Raw genomic sequence first — 17,560 nt, forward strand, 5'->3', positions numbered from 1 at the left:
TAGCCGAGGCTATTTGAACCACCCCACCGCCGGCACTCGGATAGTTATCTTGGGCATAGCATTTTACCAAATCACCTCATTCTTTGGGGCAACACGTGAGGAACACAAATGCGAACAAGCCTGAATGGTCCCCAGGACATATGCAACTGAAAACTCACACCCCAGAAGTGACTCGAACCCATACTCCCAGAAGCAACGCATCTGGTATGTACAAGACGCCTTAATCCACTTGACCATCACGACCGGACATAATGAGGTGATAGCCGAGGCTATTTGAACCACCCCACCGCCGGCACTCGGATAGTTATCTTGGGCATAGCATTTTACCAAATCACCTCATTCTTTGGGGCAACACGTGAGGAACACAAATGCGAACAAGCCTGAATGGTCCCCAGGACATATGCAACTGAAAACTCACACCCCAGAAGTGACTCGAACCCATACTCCCAGAAGCAACGCATCTGGTATGTACAAGACGCCTTAATCCACTTGACCATCACGACCGGACATAATGAGGTGATAGCCGAGGCTATTTGAACCACCCCACCGCCGGCACTCGGATAGTTATCTTGGGCATAGCATTTTACCAAATCACCTCATTCTTTGGGGCAACACGTGAGGAACACAAATGCGAACAAGCCTGAATGGTCCCCAGGACATATGCAACTGAAAACTCACACCCCAGAAGTGACTCGAACCCATACTCCCAGAAGCAACGCATCTGGTATGTACAAGACGCCTTAATCCACTTGACCATCACGTGAGTTTTCAGTTGCATATGTCCTGGGGACCATTCAGGCTTGTTCGCATTTGTGTTCCTCACGTGTTGCCCCAAAGAATGAGGTGATTTGGTAAAATGCTATGCCCAAGATAACTATCCGAGTGCCGGCGGTGGGGTGGTTCAAATAGCCTCGGCTATCACCTCATTATGTCCGGTCGTGATGGTCAAGTGGATTAAGGCGTCTTGTACATACCAGATGCGTTGCTTCTGGGAGTATGGGTTCGAGTCACTTCTGGGGTGTGAGTTTTCAGTTGCATATGTCCTGGGGACCATTCAGGCTTGTTCGCATTTGTGTTCCTCACGTGTTGCCCCAAAGAATGAGGTGATTTGGTAAAATGCTATGCCCAAGATAACTATCCGAGTGCCGGCGGTGGGGTGGTTCAAATAGCCTCGGCTATCACCTCATTATGTCCGGTCGTGATGGTCAAGTGGATTAAGGCGTCTTGTACATACCAGATGCGTTGCTTCTGGGAGTATGGGTTCGAGTCACTTCTGGGGTGTGAGTTTTCAGTTGCATATGTCCTGGGGACCATTCAGGCTTGTTCGCATTTGTGTTCCTCACGTGTTGCCCCAAAGAATGAGGTGATTTGGTAAAATGCTATGCCCAAGATAACTATCCGAGTGCCGGCGGTGGGGTGGTTCAAATAGCCTCGGCTATCACCTCATTATGTCCGGTCGTGATGGTCAAGTGGATTAAGGCGTCTTGTACATACCAGATGCGTTGCTTCTGGGAGTATGGGTTCGAGTCACTTCTGGGGTGTGAGTTTTCAGTTGCATATGTCCTGGGGACCATTCAGGCTTGTTCGCATTTGTGTTCCTCACGTGTTGCCCCAAAGAATGAGGTGATTTGGTAAAATGCTATGCCCAAGATAACTATCCGAGTGCCGGCGGTGGGGTGGTTCAAATAGCCTCGGCTATCACCTCATTATGTCCGGTCGTGATGGTCAAGTGGATTAAGGCGTCTTGTACATACCAGATGCGTTGCTTCTGGGAGTATGGGTTCGAGTCACTTCTGGGGTGTGAGTTTTCAGTTGCATATGTCCTGGGGACCATTCAGGCTTGTTCGCATATATATATATATATATATATATATTAGTATATTTTGGTAGCAGTCTTTCCTGTAGACATATATTATTAAATATGACCGAAAAAGTAAGATTAATAATTCTAACACGAATTTTCTCAATCTTTCGTACATTACGCTTCACTGTTGGAGGTAAATCAAAAATCAATTCTCCAAAATTCATTTTTATTTCTAGTCTGACGCGACACGAGCGCGTTTCGTAAAACTTATTACATTTTCAAAGACTTTAGTTCACAAATACACAACTGAATAGAACTTACGTATCTCCGATTTTATATCTACATTTGAGTGAGGTGGAAGGGGTGATGTGGCATTAACACAAGACAGAACAAAATGTGGTATTAATAGGGTATTAATTTCATCAACACAAGACAGAACAAAATGTGGTATTAATAGGGTATTAATTTCATCAACACAAGACAGAACAAGAGTATTAATAGGGTATTAATTTCATCAACACAAGACAGAACACGAAGCAATGGATATTGAATAGAAGTGTTTGTAGAAAGCCTATTGGTCCATATTTCTTGATGCTTCTATATTGGAGCGGAGTCTTGAGGTGGGTAGAATATAGTTGTGCAATAATTGGCTGTTGATTGCTGGTGTTGACTTCTTGATGTGTAGTGCCTCGCAAACGTCAAGCCGCCTGCTATCGCTGTATCTATAGATGATTTCTGTGTTGTTTACTAGGATTTCTCTGGCGATGGTTTGGTTGTGGGAAGAGATTATATGTTCCTTAATGGAGCCCTGTTGCTTATGCATAGTTAAACGCCTAGAAAGAGATGTTGTTGTCTTGCCTATATACTGGGTTTTTTGGAGCTTACAGTCCCCAAGTGGGCATTTAAAGGCATAGACGACGTTAGTCTCTTTTAAAGCATTCTGTTTTGTGTCTGGAGAGTTTCTCATGAGTAGGCTGGCCGTTTTTCTGGTTTTATAGTAAATCGTCAGTTGTATCCTCTGATTTTTGTCTGTAGGGATAACGTTTCTATTAACAATATCTTTCAGGACCCTTTCCTCCGTTTTATGAGCTGTGGAAAAGAAGTTCCTGAAAAATAGTCTAATAGGGGGTATAGGTGTTGTGTTAGTTGTCTCTTCAGAGGTTGCATGGCTTTTCACTTTCCTTCTTATGATGTCTTCGACGAAACCATTGGAGAAGCCGTTATTGACTAGGACCTGCTTTACCCTACAGAGTTCTTCGTCGACTTGCTTCCATTCTGAGCTGTGGCTGAGAGCACGGTCGACATATGCGTTAACAACACTCCTCTTGTACCTGTCTGGGCCGTCGCTGTTGGCATTTAGGCACATTCCTATGTTTGTTTCCTTAGTGTAGACTGCAGTGTGGAAACCTCCGCCCTTTTCCATAACTGTTACATCTAGAAAGGGCAGCTTCCCATCCTTTTCCATCTCGTAAGTGAAACGCAGCACGGAACTCTGCTCAAATGCCTCCTTCAGCTCCTGCAGATGTCTGACATCAGGTACCTGTGTAAAAATGTCGTCAACATACCTGCAGTATATGGCCGGTTTCAAGTTCATGTCGACTAAGACTTTTTGCTCAATGGTACCCATGTAGAAGTTTGCAAACAGGACACCTAGGGGAGAACCCATGGCGACCCCATCTACTTGCTTATACATGTGCCCATCCGGGCTCAAGAAGGGTGCCTTTTTAGTACAAGCTTGGAGTAGTTTCCTCAGAATATTTTCTGAGCAAATATATATATATATATATATATATATATATATATATATATATATATATATATATATATATATATATATATATATATATATATATATATATATATATATATATATATATATATATATATATATATATATATATATATATATATATATATATATATATATATATATATTAGTATATTTTGGTAGCAGTCTTCCCTGTAGACATATATTATTAAATATGACCGTAAAAGTAAGATTAATAATTCTAACACGAATTTTCTCGATCATTCTTATGTTTCTTTTCACTGTTGATGGTAATTGAAAAATCAATTCTCCAAAATTCATTTTTATTTCTAGTCTGACGCGACACTTGAACGCGTTTCTAATAACTTATTACATTTTCAAAGACTTTTAGTTTACACACACACAACTATTACCTGCAAACACTAAACAGAGTTCTTAATTATGCTATGATTTAAACGGCTTTCATTTTTCATTTTATACCCGCATTTTGGGTGAGGTGATATGTTACAACAGTTTTGGATGAGGTGAACAAAACTTTCAACACAGGACAGAACACGAAACAATGGGTATTGAAGGTAAGAATGGAAGTAATTGCTGAGGGCCTATTGGCCCATATTTCTTGATGCTTCTATATTGAAGCGGAGTCTTGAAGTGGGTAGAATATAGTTGTGCATTAATTAGCTGTTGATTGCTGGTGTTGACTTCTTGATGTGTAGTGCCTCGCAGACGTCGAGCCGCCTGCTATCGCTGTATCTATCGATGATTTCTGTGTTGTTTGCTAAGATTTCTCTGGTGATGGTTTGGTTGTGGGAAGAGATTATATGTTCCTTAATGGAGCTCTGTTGCGTATGCATCGTTAATCGCCTGAAAAGAGATGTTATTGTCTTGCCTATGTACTGAGTTTTTTGAGGCTTACAGTCCCCAAGAGGGCATTTGCAGGCATAGACGACGTTGATCTCTTTTAAAGCGTTCTGCTTTGTGTCTGGAGAGTTTCTAATGAGTAGGCTGGCCGTTCTTTTGGTTTTATAGTAAATCGTCAGTTGTATCTTCTGATTTTTGTCTGTAGGGATAACGTTTCTATTAACAATATCTTTCAGGACCCTTTCCTCCGTTTTATGAGCTGTGGAAAAGAAGTTCCTGTAAAATAGTCTAATAGGGGGCATAGGTATTGTGTTAGTTGTCTCTTCAGATGTTGCATGGTGTTTCACTTTCCTTCTTATGATGTCTTCATCGAAACCATTGGAGAAGCCGTTGTTGACTAGGACCTGCCTTACCCTACAGAGTTCTTCGTCGACTTGCTTCCATCCTGAGCTGTGGCTGAGAACACGGTCGACATAAGCGTTAACAACACTCCTCTTGTACCTGTCTGGGTAGTCACTGTTTTCATTTAGGCACATTCCTATGTTTGTTTCCTTAGTGTAGACTGCAGTGTGGAAATCTCCGCTCCTTTCCATGACTGTTACATCTAGAAAGGGCAGCTTCCCATCCTTCTCCATCTCGTAAGTGACACGCAACACAGAATTCTGCTCAAATGCCTCCTTCGGCTCCTGCAGATGTCTGACATCAGGTACCTGTGTAAAAATGTCGTCAACATACCTGCAGTATATGGCCGGTTTCAAGTTCATGTCGACTAAGACTTTTTGCTCGATGGTACCCATGTAGTAGTTCGCAAACAGGACACCTAGGGAAGAACCCATGGCAGCTCCATCTACTTGCTTATACATGTGCCCATCCGGGCTCAAGAAAGGTGCCTCTTTAGTACAAGCTTGGAGTAGTTTCCTTAGAATGTTTTCTGGTATGTCAAGAGGAGTACAGGCTGGATCACGATACACTCTGTCCACTATCATCCCGATTCTTTCATCTACAGGTACGTTGGTAAATAGTGATTCTACGTCCAACGAGGCTCTTATCCTTGTGGCCCGTGTTCCCCGCAGTACGTCAACAAATTCCTTTGGAGACTTCAGGCTGAAGGCACAAGGGACATAAGGAGTCAGCAAGCCGTTGAGTTGTTTTGCCAGTCTGTACGTGGGTGTGGGTATCTGGCTGATGATTGGCCGAAGTGGGTTTCCAGGCTTATGTGTCTTGACATTTCCATACGCGTATCCAGGTTTATATTCCCCAATAATCTTTGGCAGGTGGAGTCCGGATTTCTTGGCGTTCACAGTTTCGATAAATTTGTTGACCTTTGCTTTCAATTCGGCTGTAGTGTCCTTCTTTACCCTTTGGAATTTAGTTTGGTCAGAGAGTATGAGGTTCATTTTCGCCAGATATTCGTCTTTTTTAAGAATGACGTATATTGGCAACTTGTCACCTCTCCTGGCAACTATTTCCTTGTTCTCACGAAGGCTCTTAGCTGCCGCTTTGAGCTCGGGGGACAGTATTGTGCTTCTGTAGTTGCCTCAATTCTTTCCTCCTTCCGCAATAAGTTCTGCTTGTAAGGTGTCTTTGGTGGTGACCTTCTTTTGTGTCTCGAGGTCGAATATGTCGTCCAACAGAATCTCCAACTCCACTTTCCGGGCCATCTCACTTGGTCTGGACATAACGTGACAGTTTATATCCAGATTTAGGAGAGTGACTTGGTCCTCAGTGAGGTTGATTCCTGCAAGGTTCAGGAAGCCGTCTCTTGGACGTGGAATTGCCATAGGTCCTCCATATAACGTTGTTAGTTTCTTGATTATCCTTGTTTCATTGCTGAGGTGATGTCAGTCTGTGAGGATGTCGAGGTGTTGCTCGATTCGAGTTCGCATCTGAGATTCTTTGGGTGAGGTGACAAGCACAAGATAGAACACGAAACAATGGCTATAATTAGGTATGAAAACATAAGAATGGAAGTAACTGCAGAAGGCCTATTGGCCCATACTTTCTCTTGCTGCTTCCATATTGGTTCGGGTCTTGAAGTTGATAGAAGATAGTTGTGTATTAATTGGCTGTTGATTGCTTTGTTGACTTTTTGATGTGTAGTGCTTCACTGATGTCGAGTCTCCTGCTATTGCTGTATTTATCGATGATTTCTGTGTTGCTTTTTATGATTTCTCTGGTGATGGTCTGGTTGTCAGAAGAGATTATATGTTCCTTGATTTAGCCTTGTTGTTTGTGCATAGTTTATCGCCTAGAAAGAGACGTTGTTGTCTTTGCTATATATTGAGTTCTTTGGGGCTTACAGTCCCCAAGCGTGCATGTGAAGGCATAGACCAAGTTGGTTTCCTTCAAGGCTTTCTGTTTGGTGTCTGGGGAGTTTTTCATGAGTAGGTTAGCCGTTTTTTTGTTTTTGTTGTAAATTGTTTTTTATATATTAAATTGTTAATTTATTTTGTTTTTGTGGTAAAGATAAGAATTAATGTATTGATGTGATTATCTTATGTTGTGGAATGACCAATTACATAATTTGTGAATTTACAAGGGACTAGGCAAGCTAGAATTCATTAGGTTGAAGTTTATAGGAGATGTTGAGATAAAGAATTTTGACTGTGTAGAGATGTCTTATGTTTATATGCATATATTTTTACTGATTACTTCGGAATGTAATGAGCTGTGAGTTTTGTTGTATGTATATTCAAATTATTATTAAAATGTTTATTCAGGTAAAAGTACATACATAGAAGAGGAGTTACAAACATAATGCAGACGATGAGTCACAATAACGTGGCTGAAATATGTTGATCAGAAAATACACTAGAACGTGAAGCGACGACGACGTTTCGGTCTGTCCTGGAAAATTCTCAACTCTATTGTCCGACTTGAGAATGGTCCAGGACGGACCGAAACGTCGTCGTCCCTTCACGTTCTAGTGTGTGGTCTGGTCTACAAACATAATGTTGGATATTTAGATAGATCTAGCACCTACAATACTTAAAACAACTAATATGCTCAGCATTTCAGGCAAGGTTTAGGTAAGGGTACTGAGTGCTGTCAGGGGCCAGAGTTTGATATTGTTCTTATAGCAGCTTTGTGTTGAATAATTAGAGGACTCATAACGAACCCTAATCACAGGTCCAATGCATTTTGTCATTATTATCGTTATTACTATTATTATTATTATTATTATTATTATTATTATTATTATTATTATTATTATTAATTTTATTAATATTATTAATTTTATTATTATTATTATTATTATTATTATTATTATTATTATTATTATTATTATTATTATTATTATTATTATTATTATTATTATTATTATTATTACGATTATTATTATTATTATTATTTTTCATGAGATGGTAATACACCCACTATCACCACTGGTAGGTAGGGTGGAGAGCACGACCGCGGAGGACGGCCGCACCGTTGTCACTTCTCGACACTCGGGACTTCGCTCCCACCGGACACACAACCTGTGAGTATCTCCCGACCATTGTGTTGTTAGTCACACTACCTGAGCATGGTGTTGTTAGTAACACTACCTGAGCATGGTATTACTTGTCACACTACCTGAACATTGTACTGTTATTTACACTACCTGAGCATGGTGTTGTTAGTCACACTACCTGAGGATGGTGTCGTTAGACACACTACCTGAGCATGGTGTTAGGCACAATACCTGAGCATGGTGTTAGGCACACTACCTGTGCATGGTGTTTTTAGTCACACTATCTGAGCATGGTGTTGTTAGACACACTACCTGAGCATGGTGTTGTTAGACACACAACCTGAGCATGGTGTTGTTAGACACACAACCTGAGCATGATATTAGGCACACTACCTGAGCATAGTGTTAGGCACACTACCTGAGCATGGTGTTGTTGTTAGTCACATTACCTGAGTATTGTGTTGCTAGTCACACTACCTGAGGATGGTGTTGTTAGACACAGTACATGAGAATGGTGTTGTTAGACACACTACCTGAGCATGGTGTTGTTGGACACACTACCTGAGCACGGTGTTGCTAGACACACTACCTGAGCATAGTGTTGTTAAACACTACCTGAGCATGGTGTTGTTAGTCACACTACCTGAGCATGGTGTTGTTAGAAACACTACCTGAGATGGATAGTGTTAGGCACACTACCTGAGCATGGTGTTAGACTTACTACCTGAGCATAATCTTGTTAGACACACTACCTGAGCATAGTGTTAGACACACTACTTGAGCATCATGTTGTTAGACACACTACCTGAGCATGGTATTGTTAGTCACACTACCTGAGAATGGTGTTGTCAGTCACACTACCTGAGCATTGTGGTGTTAGACACACTACCTGAGCATGGTGTTGATAGACACACTTCCTGAGCATGGTGTTAGACACACTTCAAGAGCATGGTGTTAGGTACACAACCTGAGCAGGGTGTTAGTCACACTTCTTGAGTATGGTGTTTGGTACACTACCTGAGCATGGTGTTGGTAGTCAAACTACATGAGCATGGTGTTGTTAGACACACTACCTGAGCATTTGGTTGATAGGCACACTACCTGAGCATGGTGTTGTTAGTCACACATCCTGAGCATTGTGTTGTTAGTTACACTACCTGAGCATGGTGGTGTTAGACACACTACCTTAGCATGGTTTTGTTAGACACACTACCTGGGCACGGTGTTAGACACACTCCTGAGCATGGTGTTGTTAGTCACACTACCTGAGCATGGTGATGTTAGATACACTACCTGAGCGTGGTGTTGTTAGACACACTATCTGAGCATTGTGTTGTTATACGCCCTACATGAGCAAGGAGTTAGTCACACTTCCTGAGCCTGGTGTTAGTCACACTGCCTGAGAATGGTGTTAGGCACACTACCTGAGCATGGTGGTAGGCACACTACCTGAGCATGGTGTTGTTAGTTACATTACCTGAGCATGGTGTTGTTAGGAACACTACCCGAGCATGGTGGTGTTAGTCACACTACCTGAGCATAGTGTTGTTCGATATACTACCTGAGCATGGTGTTGTTAGACACACTACCTGAGCATGATGTTGTTAGTAACACTACCTGAGCATTGAATTGTTAAGCACACTACCTGAACATGGTGTTAGACACACTATCTGAGCATGGTGTTGTTAGATACACTTCCTAAACATGGTGGTGTAAGAAATATTACCTGAGCATGGATTTGTTAAGCACACTACTTGAGCATGGTGATTTAATCACACTACCTGAGCATGGTGTTTTTAAACACACTACCTGAGGATGGAGTTAGGCACAATAACTGAGCATAGTGCTATTAGACACACTACCTGAGCTTGGTGTTGAAAGAAGCACTACATGAGCATCGTGTTAGACACACTAGCTTAGCATGGTGTTTTTAAGACAGACTTCATTAGCATGGTCTTGTTAGACACACAACTTGAGCATGGTGTTAGACACACTACCTGAGCATGGTGTTGATAGACACACTACCTGACTTGGTTTTGTAAGACACACTACCTGAGCATGGTATTTTTTAGACACCCTACCTGCGCATCTTATAATACACACTACCTAAGCATGGTGTTGTTAGACACAGTACATGACCATGGTGTTGTTAGACACACTACCTGAGCATGGTGTTAGACACTACGTGAGCATGGTGTTGTGAGACACACAACTTGAGCATGGATTTGTAAGGCACACTACTTGAGCATGGTGGTTTTAGTCACACTACCTGAGCATGGTGTTTTTAGACACTACTTGAGATTGGTTTGTAAGAGACAGTACCTGAGCATTGTGTTAGTCACACTACCAGAGCATTGTAGTGTTAGTGACACTACCTGAGCATACTGTTGTTCGTCACATATCCTGAGCATGGTGTTGTTAGTCACACTACTTGAGCATAGGGTTTTTAGTCATTCATCCAGAGACATAATGGTGTTAGTTACACTACCTGAGCATGGTGTTGTTAGTCAAACTACCTGAGCATGGTGTTAGGCACACTACCTAAGCATGGTGTTGTTAGGAACACTACTTGAGCATGATGGTTTTAGTCACACTACCTGAGCATAGTGTTTTTAGACATACTACTTGAGCTTGGTTTGTAAGACACACTACCTGAGCATGGTGTTTTTAGACACACTACATGAACATAGTGTTAGACACACTATCTGAGCATGGTGTTGTTAGATGCACTTCTTAAACATGGTGGTGTTAGAAATATTACCTGAGCATGGATTTGTTAAGCACACTACTTGAGCATGGTGATTTAATCACACTACCTGAGCATGGTGTTTTTAGACACACTACCTGAGGATGGAGTTAGGCACACTAACTGAGCATAGTGCTATTAGACACACTACCTGAGCTTGGTGTTGAAAGAAACACTACCTGAGCATCGTGTTAGACACACTACCTTAGCATGGTGTTTTTAGACACACTACCTGAGCATGATGTTGTTAGGCACACTACTTGAGCATGGTGTTAGACACACAACATGAGCATGGTGTTGATAGACACAGTACCTGACTTGGTTTTGTAAGACACACTACCTGAGCATGGTGTTTTTTAGACACACTACCTGCGCATGGTATAAGACACACTACCTAAGCATGGTGTTGTTAGACACAGTACATGAACATGGTGTTGTTAGACACACTACCTGAGCATGGTGTTAGACACTACCTGAGCATGGTGTTGTGAGACACACAACTTGAGCATGGATTTGTAAGGCACACGACTTGAGCATGGTGGTTTTAGTCACACTACATGAGCATTGTGTTTTTAGTCACACTACTTGAGCTTGGTTTGTAAGACACACTACTTGAGCATAGTGTTAGTCACACTACCAGAGCGTTGTAATGTTAGTGACACTACCTGAGCATACTGTTGTTCGACACACGTCCTGAGCATGGTGTTGTTAGTCACACTACTTGGGCATGGTGTTTTTAGTCACTCATCAAGAGACATAATGGTGTTAGTCACACTACCTGAGCATGGTGTTGTTAGTCAAACTACCTGAGTATGGTGTTAGGCACACTACCTGAGCATGGTGTTGTTAGGCACACTACCTGAGCATGGATTTGTAAGGCACACTTCTTGAGCATGGTGGTTTTAGTCACACTACCTGAGCATAGTGTTTTTAGACACACTACTTGAGCTTGGTTTGTAAGACACACTACCTGAGCATGGTGTTTTTAGACACACTACCTGAGCATTGAGTTGTTTGACACACTACATGAGCATTGAGTTGTTTGATACACTACCTGACCATGGTGTTAGACATACTATCTGAGCATTGTGTTGTTAGATACCCTATCTGAGCATTGTGTTGTTTGTCACACTACCTGAACATGGTATAAGACACACTACCTGAGCATGGTGTTGTTAGACACACTACGTGAACATGGTGATGTTAGACACACTACCTGGGCATGGTGTTAGACACACTATCTGAACATGGTGTTGTTAGATACACTAACTGAGCATGGTGTTGTTAGTCACACTACCTGAGCATGGTGTTTTTAGACACACAACCTGAGCATGGTGTTGTTAGACACACTACCTGACCATGGTGTTAGACACACTATCTAAACATGGTGTTGTTAGGTACGCTACCTGAGCATGGTGTTGTTAGTCACACTACCTGAGCATTGTGTTGTTAGTCACACTACCTGAGCATGGTGTTTTTAGACACACCACCTGAGCAGAGTTAGACACACTACCTGAGCACAATGGTGTTGGACATACTACCTGAGCATGGTATTGTTAGACACACTACCTGAGCATGGTGTTGTTATACACACTACCTGAGCTTAGTGTTGTTAGACACACTACCTGAGAATGATGTTGTTAGGCACACTACCTGAGCATGGATTTGTTAGGCACACTACTTGAGCATGGTGGGTTTAGTCACACTACCTGAGTATGGTGTTTTTAGACACACTACCTGAGCTTTTTGTTGAAAGACAAACTACCTGAGCCTGGTGTTGTTAATCACACTACCTGAGCATTGTGTTGTTAGTCACACTACCTGAGCATTGTGTTGTTATTCACACTACCTGAGCATGGTGTTGTTAGACACACTACATGAGCATGGTGTTTTTAGACACACTATCTGAACATGGTGTTGTTAGATACACTACCTGAGCATGGTGCTGTTAGTCACACTACCTGAGCATGGTGTTGTTTGTCACACTACTTGAGGATGGTGTTGTTAGTCACACTTTCTGAGCATTGTGTTGTTAGACACACTACCTGAGTATGTTGTTGTTAGAAACACTACCTGAACATGGTGTTGTTAGACACACTCTACCTGAGCATAGAGTTAGACACACAACTTGAGCATAATGTTATTGGACACATTACCTGAGCATGGTGTTGTTAGCCACACTACCTGAGCACGGTGTTGTTAGACACACTACCAGAGCTTAGTGTTGTTGTTAGTCACACTATCTGAGCATGGTGTTGTAGGACACACTAAATGAGCATGGTATTGTTAGACACAATACCTGAGCATGGGGTTGTTAGGCACACTACCTGAGCATAGTGTTAGTCACACTACCTGAGCATTGTAGTGTTATTGACATTACTTGAGCATACTGTTGTTTGTCACACATCCTGAGCATGGTGTTGTTAGTCACACTACTTCACTGGTCGTTTTAGTCACACATCCAGAGACATGATGGTGTTATTCACACTACCTGAGCCTGGTATTGTTATTTACACTACCTGAGCATGGTGTTAGGCACACTACCTGAGCATGGTTTTGTTAGGCACAATACCTGAGCATGGATTTGTAAGGCATACTACTTGATCATGGTGGTTTCGGTCACTCTATCTGAGCATTGTGTTTTTAGACACACTACCTGAGGATGGTGTTAGGCACACTACCTGAGCATGGTGTTGTTAGACACTCTACCTGAGCTTGGTGTTGTAAGACACACTACCAGACCATTGTGTTTTTAGACACACTACCGAGCATGGTGTTAGTCACTCTAACTGAGCATAGTGTTGTTAGTCACACTATCTGTGCATGGTGTTGTTAGACACACTACCTGAGCATGGTGGTGTTAGACACACTACTTGAGCATAGTGTTGTTAGGCACACTTCCTTAGCATGGATTTGTTAGGCACACTACTTGAGCATGGCGGTTTTAATTACACTACCTGAGCATGGTGTTTTTAGACATACTACCTGAGGATAGTGTTAGGTACACTACCTGAGCATGGTGTTGTTAGACACACTATCTGAGCTTGGTGTTGTAAGACACACAACCTGAGCATGGTGTTAGGCACAATACCTGAGCATGGTGTTAGGCACACTACCTGTGCATGGTGTTGTTAGTCACACAACCTGAGCATGGTATTAGGCACACTACCTGAGCATAGTGTTAGGCACACTCCTTAGCATGGTGTTGTTGTTAGTCACATTACCTGAGGATTGTGTTGCTAGTCACACTACCTGAGGATGGTGTTGTTAGCCACAGTACATGAGAATGGTGTTGTTAGACACACTACCTGAGCATGGTGTTGTTGGACACACTACCTGAGCAAGGTGTTGCTAGACACACTACCTAAGCATAGTGTTGTTAAACACTACCTGAGCATGGTGTTGTTAGTCACACTACCTGAGCATGGTGTTGTTAGAAACACTACCTGAGAATGGTAGTGTTCGGCACACTACCTGAGCATGGTGTTAGACTTACTACCTGAGCATAATCTTGTTAGACACACTACCTGAGTATAGTGTTAGACACACTACCTGAGCATCATGTTGTTACACACACTACCTGAGCATGGTATTGTTAGTCACACTACCTGAGAATGGTGTTGTCAGTCACACAACCTGAGCATTGTGGTGTTAGACACACTACCTGAGCATGGTGTTGATAGACACACTTCCTGAGCATGGTATTAGACACACTTCAAGAGCATGGTGTTAGGTACACAACCTGAGCAGGGTGTTAGTCACACTTCTTGAGTATGGTGTTTGGTACACTACCTGAGCATGGTTTTGTTAGTCACACTACCTGAGCATGATGTTGTTAGACACACTACCTGAGCATTTGGTTGATACGCACACTACCTGAGCATGGTGTTGTTAGTCACACATCCTGAGCATTGTGTTGTTAGTCACACTACCTGAGCATGGTGGTGTTAGACACACTACCTTAGCATGATTTTGTTAGACACACTACCTGGGCACGGTGTTAGACACACTCCTGAGCATGGTGTTGTTAGTCACACTACCTGAGCATGGTGATGTTAGATACACTACCTGAGCGTGGTGTTGTTAGACACACTATCTGAGCATTGTGTTGTTATACACCCTACATGAGCAAGGAGTTAGTCACACTTCCTGAGCCTGGTGTTAGTCACACTGCCTGAGAATGGTGTTAGGCACACTACCTGAGCATGGTGGTAGGCACACTACCTGAGCATGGTGTTGTTAGTTACATTACCTGAGCATGGTGTTGTTAGGAACACTACCCGAGCATGGTGTTGTTAAACACACTACCTGAGCATAGTGTTGTTCGATATACTACCTGAGCATGGTGTTGTTAGACACACTACCTGAGCATGATGTTGTTAGTAACACTACCTGAGCATTGTTGTGTTAATCACACTACCTGAGCATTTTGTTGTTAGTCACACTAAATGAGTATGGTGTTGTTAGTCACACTACCTGAACATGGTGTTGTTGGTCACACTGCCTGAGCATTGTGTTGTTAGTCACACTCCCTGAGCATGGTGTTACACACACTACCTGAGCATGGTGTTGTTAGTCACACTACCTGAGCATGGTGTTGTTAGGCTCACTACTTGAGCATGGTGGTGTTAGACACACTACCTGAGCATAGTGTTGTTAGACACACTAGCTGAGCATAGTGTTGTTAATCACACTACCTGAGCATGGAGTTGGTAGTCACACGACCTGAGTATGGTGTTGTTAGTCACACTACCTGAGCATTGTAATGTTAGACACACTACCTGAGCATGGTCTTGTTAGACACACTACATGAGCATTATTGTGTTAGATAAACTACGTGAGCATAGTGTTGTTAGACACACTACCTGAGCAGGATGGTGTTAGGCACACTACCTGAGCATGGTGTTAGACACACTACCTGAACATGATGTTGTTAGACACACTACCTGAGCATGGTGTTAGACTCACTACCTGAGCATTATGTTGTTTGACACACTACCTGAGCATTGTGTTGCTATTCACACTGCCTGTGAATGATACCTGGTTAAGCATGGTGTTGTTAGGCACACTACCTGAGCATGGTGTTGTTAGACACACTACCTGAGCATGGTATTAGACACACTACCTGAGCATGGTGTTAGGCACACAACCTGAGCAGGGTGTTAGTCACATTACCTGAACATTGTGTTAGGCACACTACATGAGCATGGTGTTGTTAGTCACACTACCTGAGCATGGTTTTGTTAGACACACTTCCTGAGCATGGTGGTGTTAGGAACATAACCTGAGCATGGTGTTAGGCACACTTCCTAAGCATGGTGTTGTTAGTCACACTACCTGAGCTTGGTGTTGAAAGAAACACTACCTGAGCATGGTGTTAGACACACTACCTTAGCATGGTGTTTTTAGACACAATATCTGATCATGGTGTTGTTAGACACACTACCTGAGAATGTTGTCAGACACACTACCTAAGCATGGTGTTGATAGAAAAACTACCTGACTTGGTTTTGTAAGACACACTACCTGAGCATGGTGTTTTTTAGACACACTACCTGCGCATCATATAATACACACTACCTAAGCATGGTGTTGTTAGACACAGTACATGACCATGGTGTTGTTAGACACACTACCTGAGCATGGTGTTAGACACTACCTGAGCATGGTGTTGTGAGACACACAACTTGAGCATGGATTTGAAAGGCACACTACTTGAGCATGGTGGTTTTAGTCACACTACCTGAGCATGGTGTTTTTAGACACACTACTTGAGCTTGGTTTGTAAGAGACACACTACCTGAGCATTGTGTTAGTCACACAACCAGAGCATTGTATTGTTAGTGACACTACCTGAGCATACTGTTGCTCGTCACACATCCTGAGCATGGTGTTGTTAGTCACACTACTTGAGCATAGGGTTTTTAGTCATTCATCCAGAGACATAATGGTGTTAGTCACACTACCTGAGCATGGTGTTGTTAGTCAAACTACCTGAGCATGGTGTTAGGCACACTACCTGAGCATGGTGTTGTTGGGGACACTACCTCGTAGCCTGGTGGATAGCTCGCAGGACTCGTAATTCTGTGGCGCGGGTTCGATTCCCGCACGAGGCAGAAACAAATGGGCAAAGTTTCTTTCACCCTGAATGCCCCTGTTACCTAGCAGTAAATAGGTACCTAGGTGTTAGTCAGCTGTCACGGGCTGCTTCCTGGGGGTGGAGGCCTGGTCGAGGACCGGGCCGCGGGGACACTAAAGCCCCGAAATCATCTCAAGATAACTATATTACATCTTAAAACAAGGATAATTATATGCAAGCTCGTAAGATCGTTAAACGCTGCCACCACTCCTCAAGATAACCTGAGCATGGTGTTGTTAGTCACACTACTTTAGCATGGTGTTGTTAGACACACTACTTGAGCTTGGTGTTGAAAGAAACACTACCTGAGCATGGTGTTAGACACACTACCTTAGCATGGTGTTTTTAGACACACTATCTGATCATGGTGTTGTTAGACACACTACTTGAGAATGGTGTTAGACACACTACCTAAGCATGGTGTTGATAGAAAAACTACCTGACTTGGTATTGTAAGACACACTACCTGAGCATGGTGAGTTTTAGACACACTACCTGCGGATGGTGAAAGACACACTACCTGAGCATGTTGTTATTAGACACACTACATGAACATGGTGTTGTTAGAGACACTACCTAAGCATGGTGTTGTTAGACACACTACCTGAGCAGGATGGTGTTAGGCACACTACCTGAGCATGGTGTTAGTCACACTACCTGAGCCTGGTGTTGTTAGTCACATTACCACTGCCAGTATTGGACCTATTCGTACCAGTGAAGGTTCATACACGGAGGATGACAAAGAAATTAGTGAAATCCTAAAAAAGCAGTATGAGGACATGTTTAGC

General features: G+C 42.6%; 1 protein-coding gene across 1 annotated transcript in view; it reads left to right on the top strand.

Moving 5' to 3' along the window:
- The window catches only part of LOC138358504 (probable G-protein coupled receptor Mth-like 1), a 112,429-nt gene that overhangs the window by 41,294 nt on the left and 53,575 nt on the right, over positions 1 to 17,560 (top strand). Inside the window, exon 3 of the mRNA XM_069316482.1 lies at positions 7,827 to 7,914. Within this exon, the coding sequence (XP_069172583.1) occupies positions 7,827 to 7,914 (88 nt within the window). The remainder of the gene's footprint in view (positions 1 to 7,826; positions 7,915 to 17,560) is intronic.

Source organism: Procambarus clarkii, chromosome 84 (assembly GCF_040958095.1).
Source record: "Procambarus clarkii isolate CNS0578487 chromosome 84, FALCON_Pclarkii_2.0, whole genome shotgun sequence".
Classification (NCBI taxonomy): domain Eukaryota; kingdom Metazoa; phylum Arthropoda; class Malacostraca; order Decapoda; family Cambaridae; genus Procambarus; species Procambarus clarkii.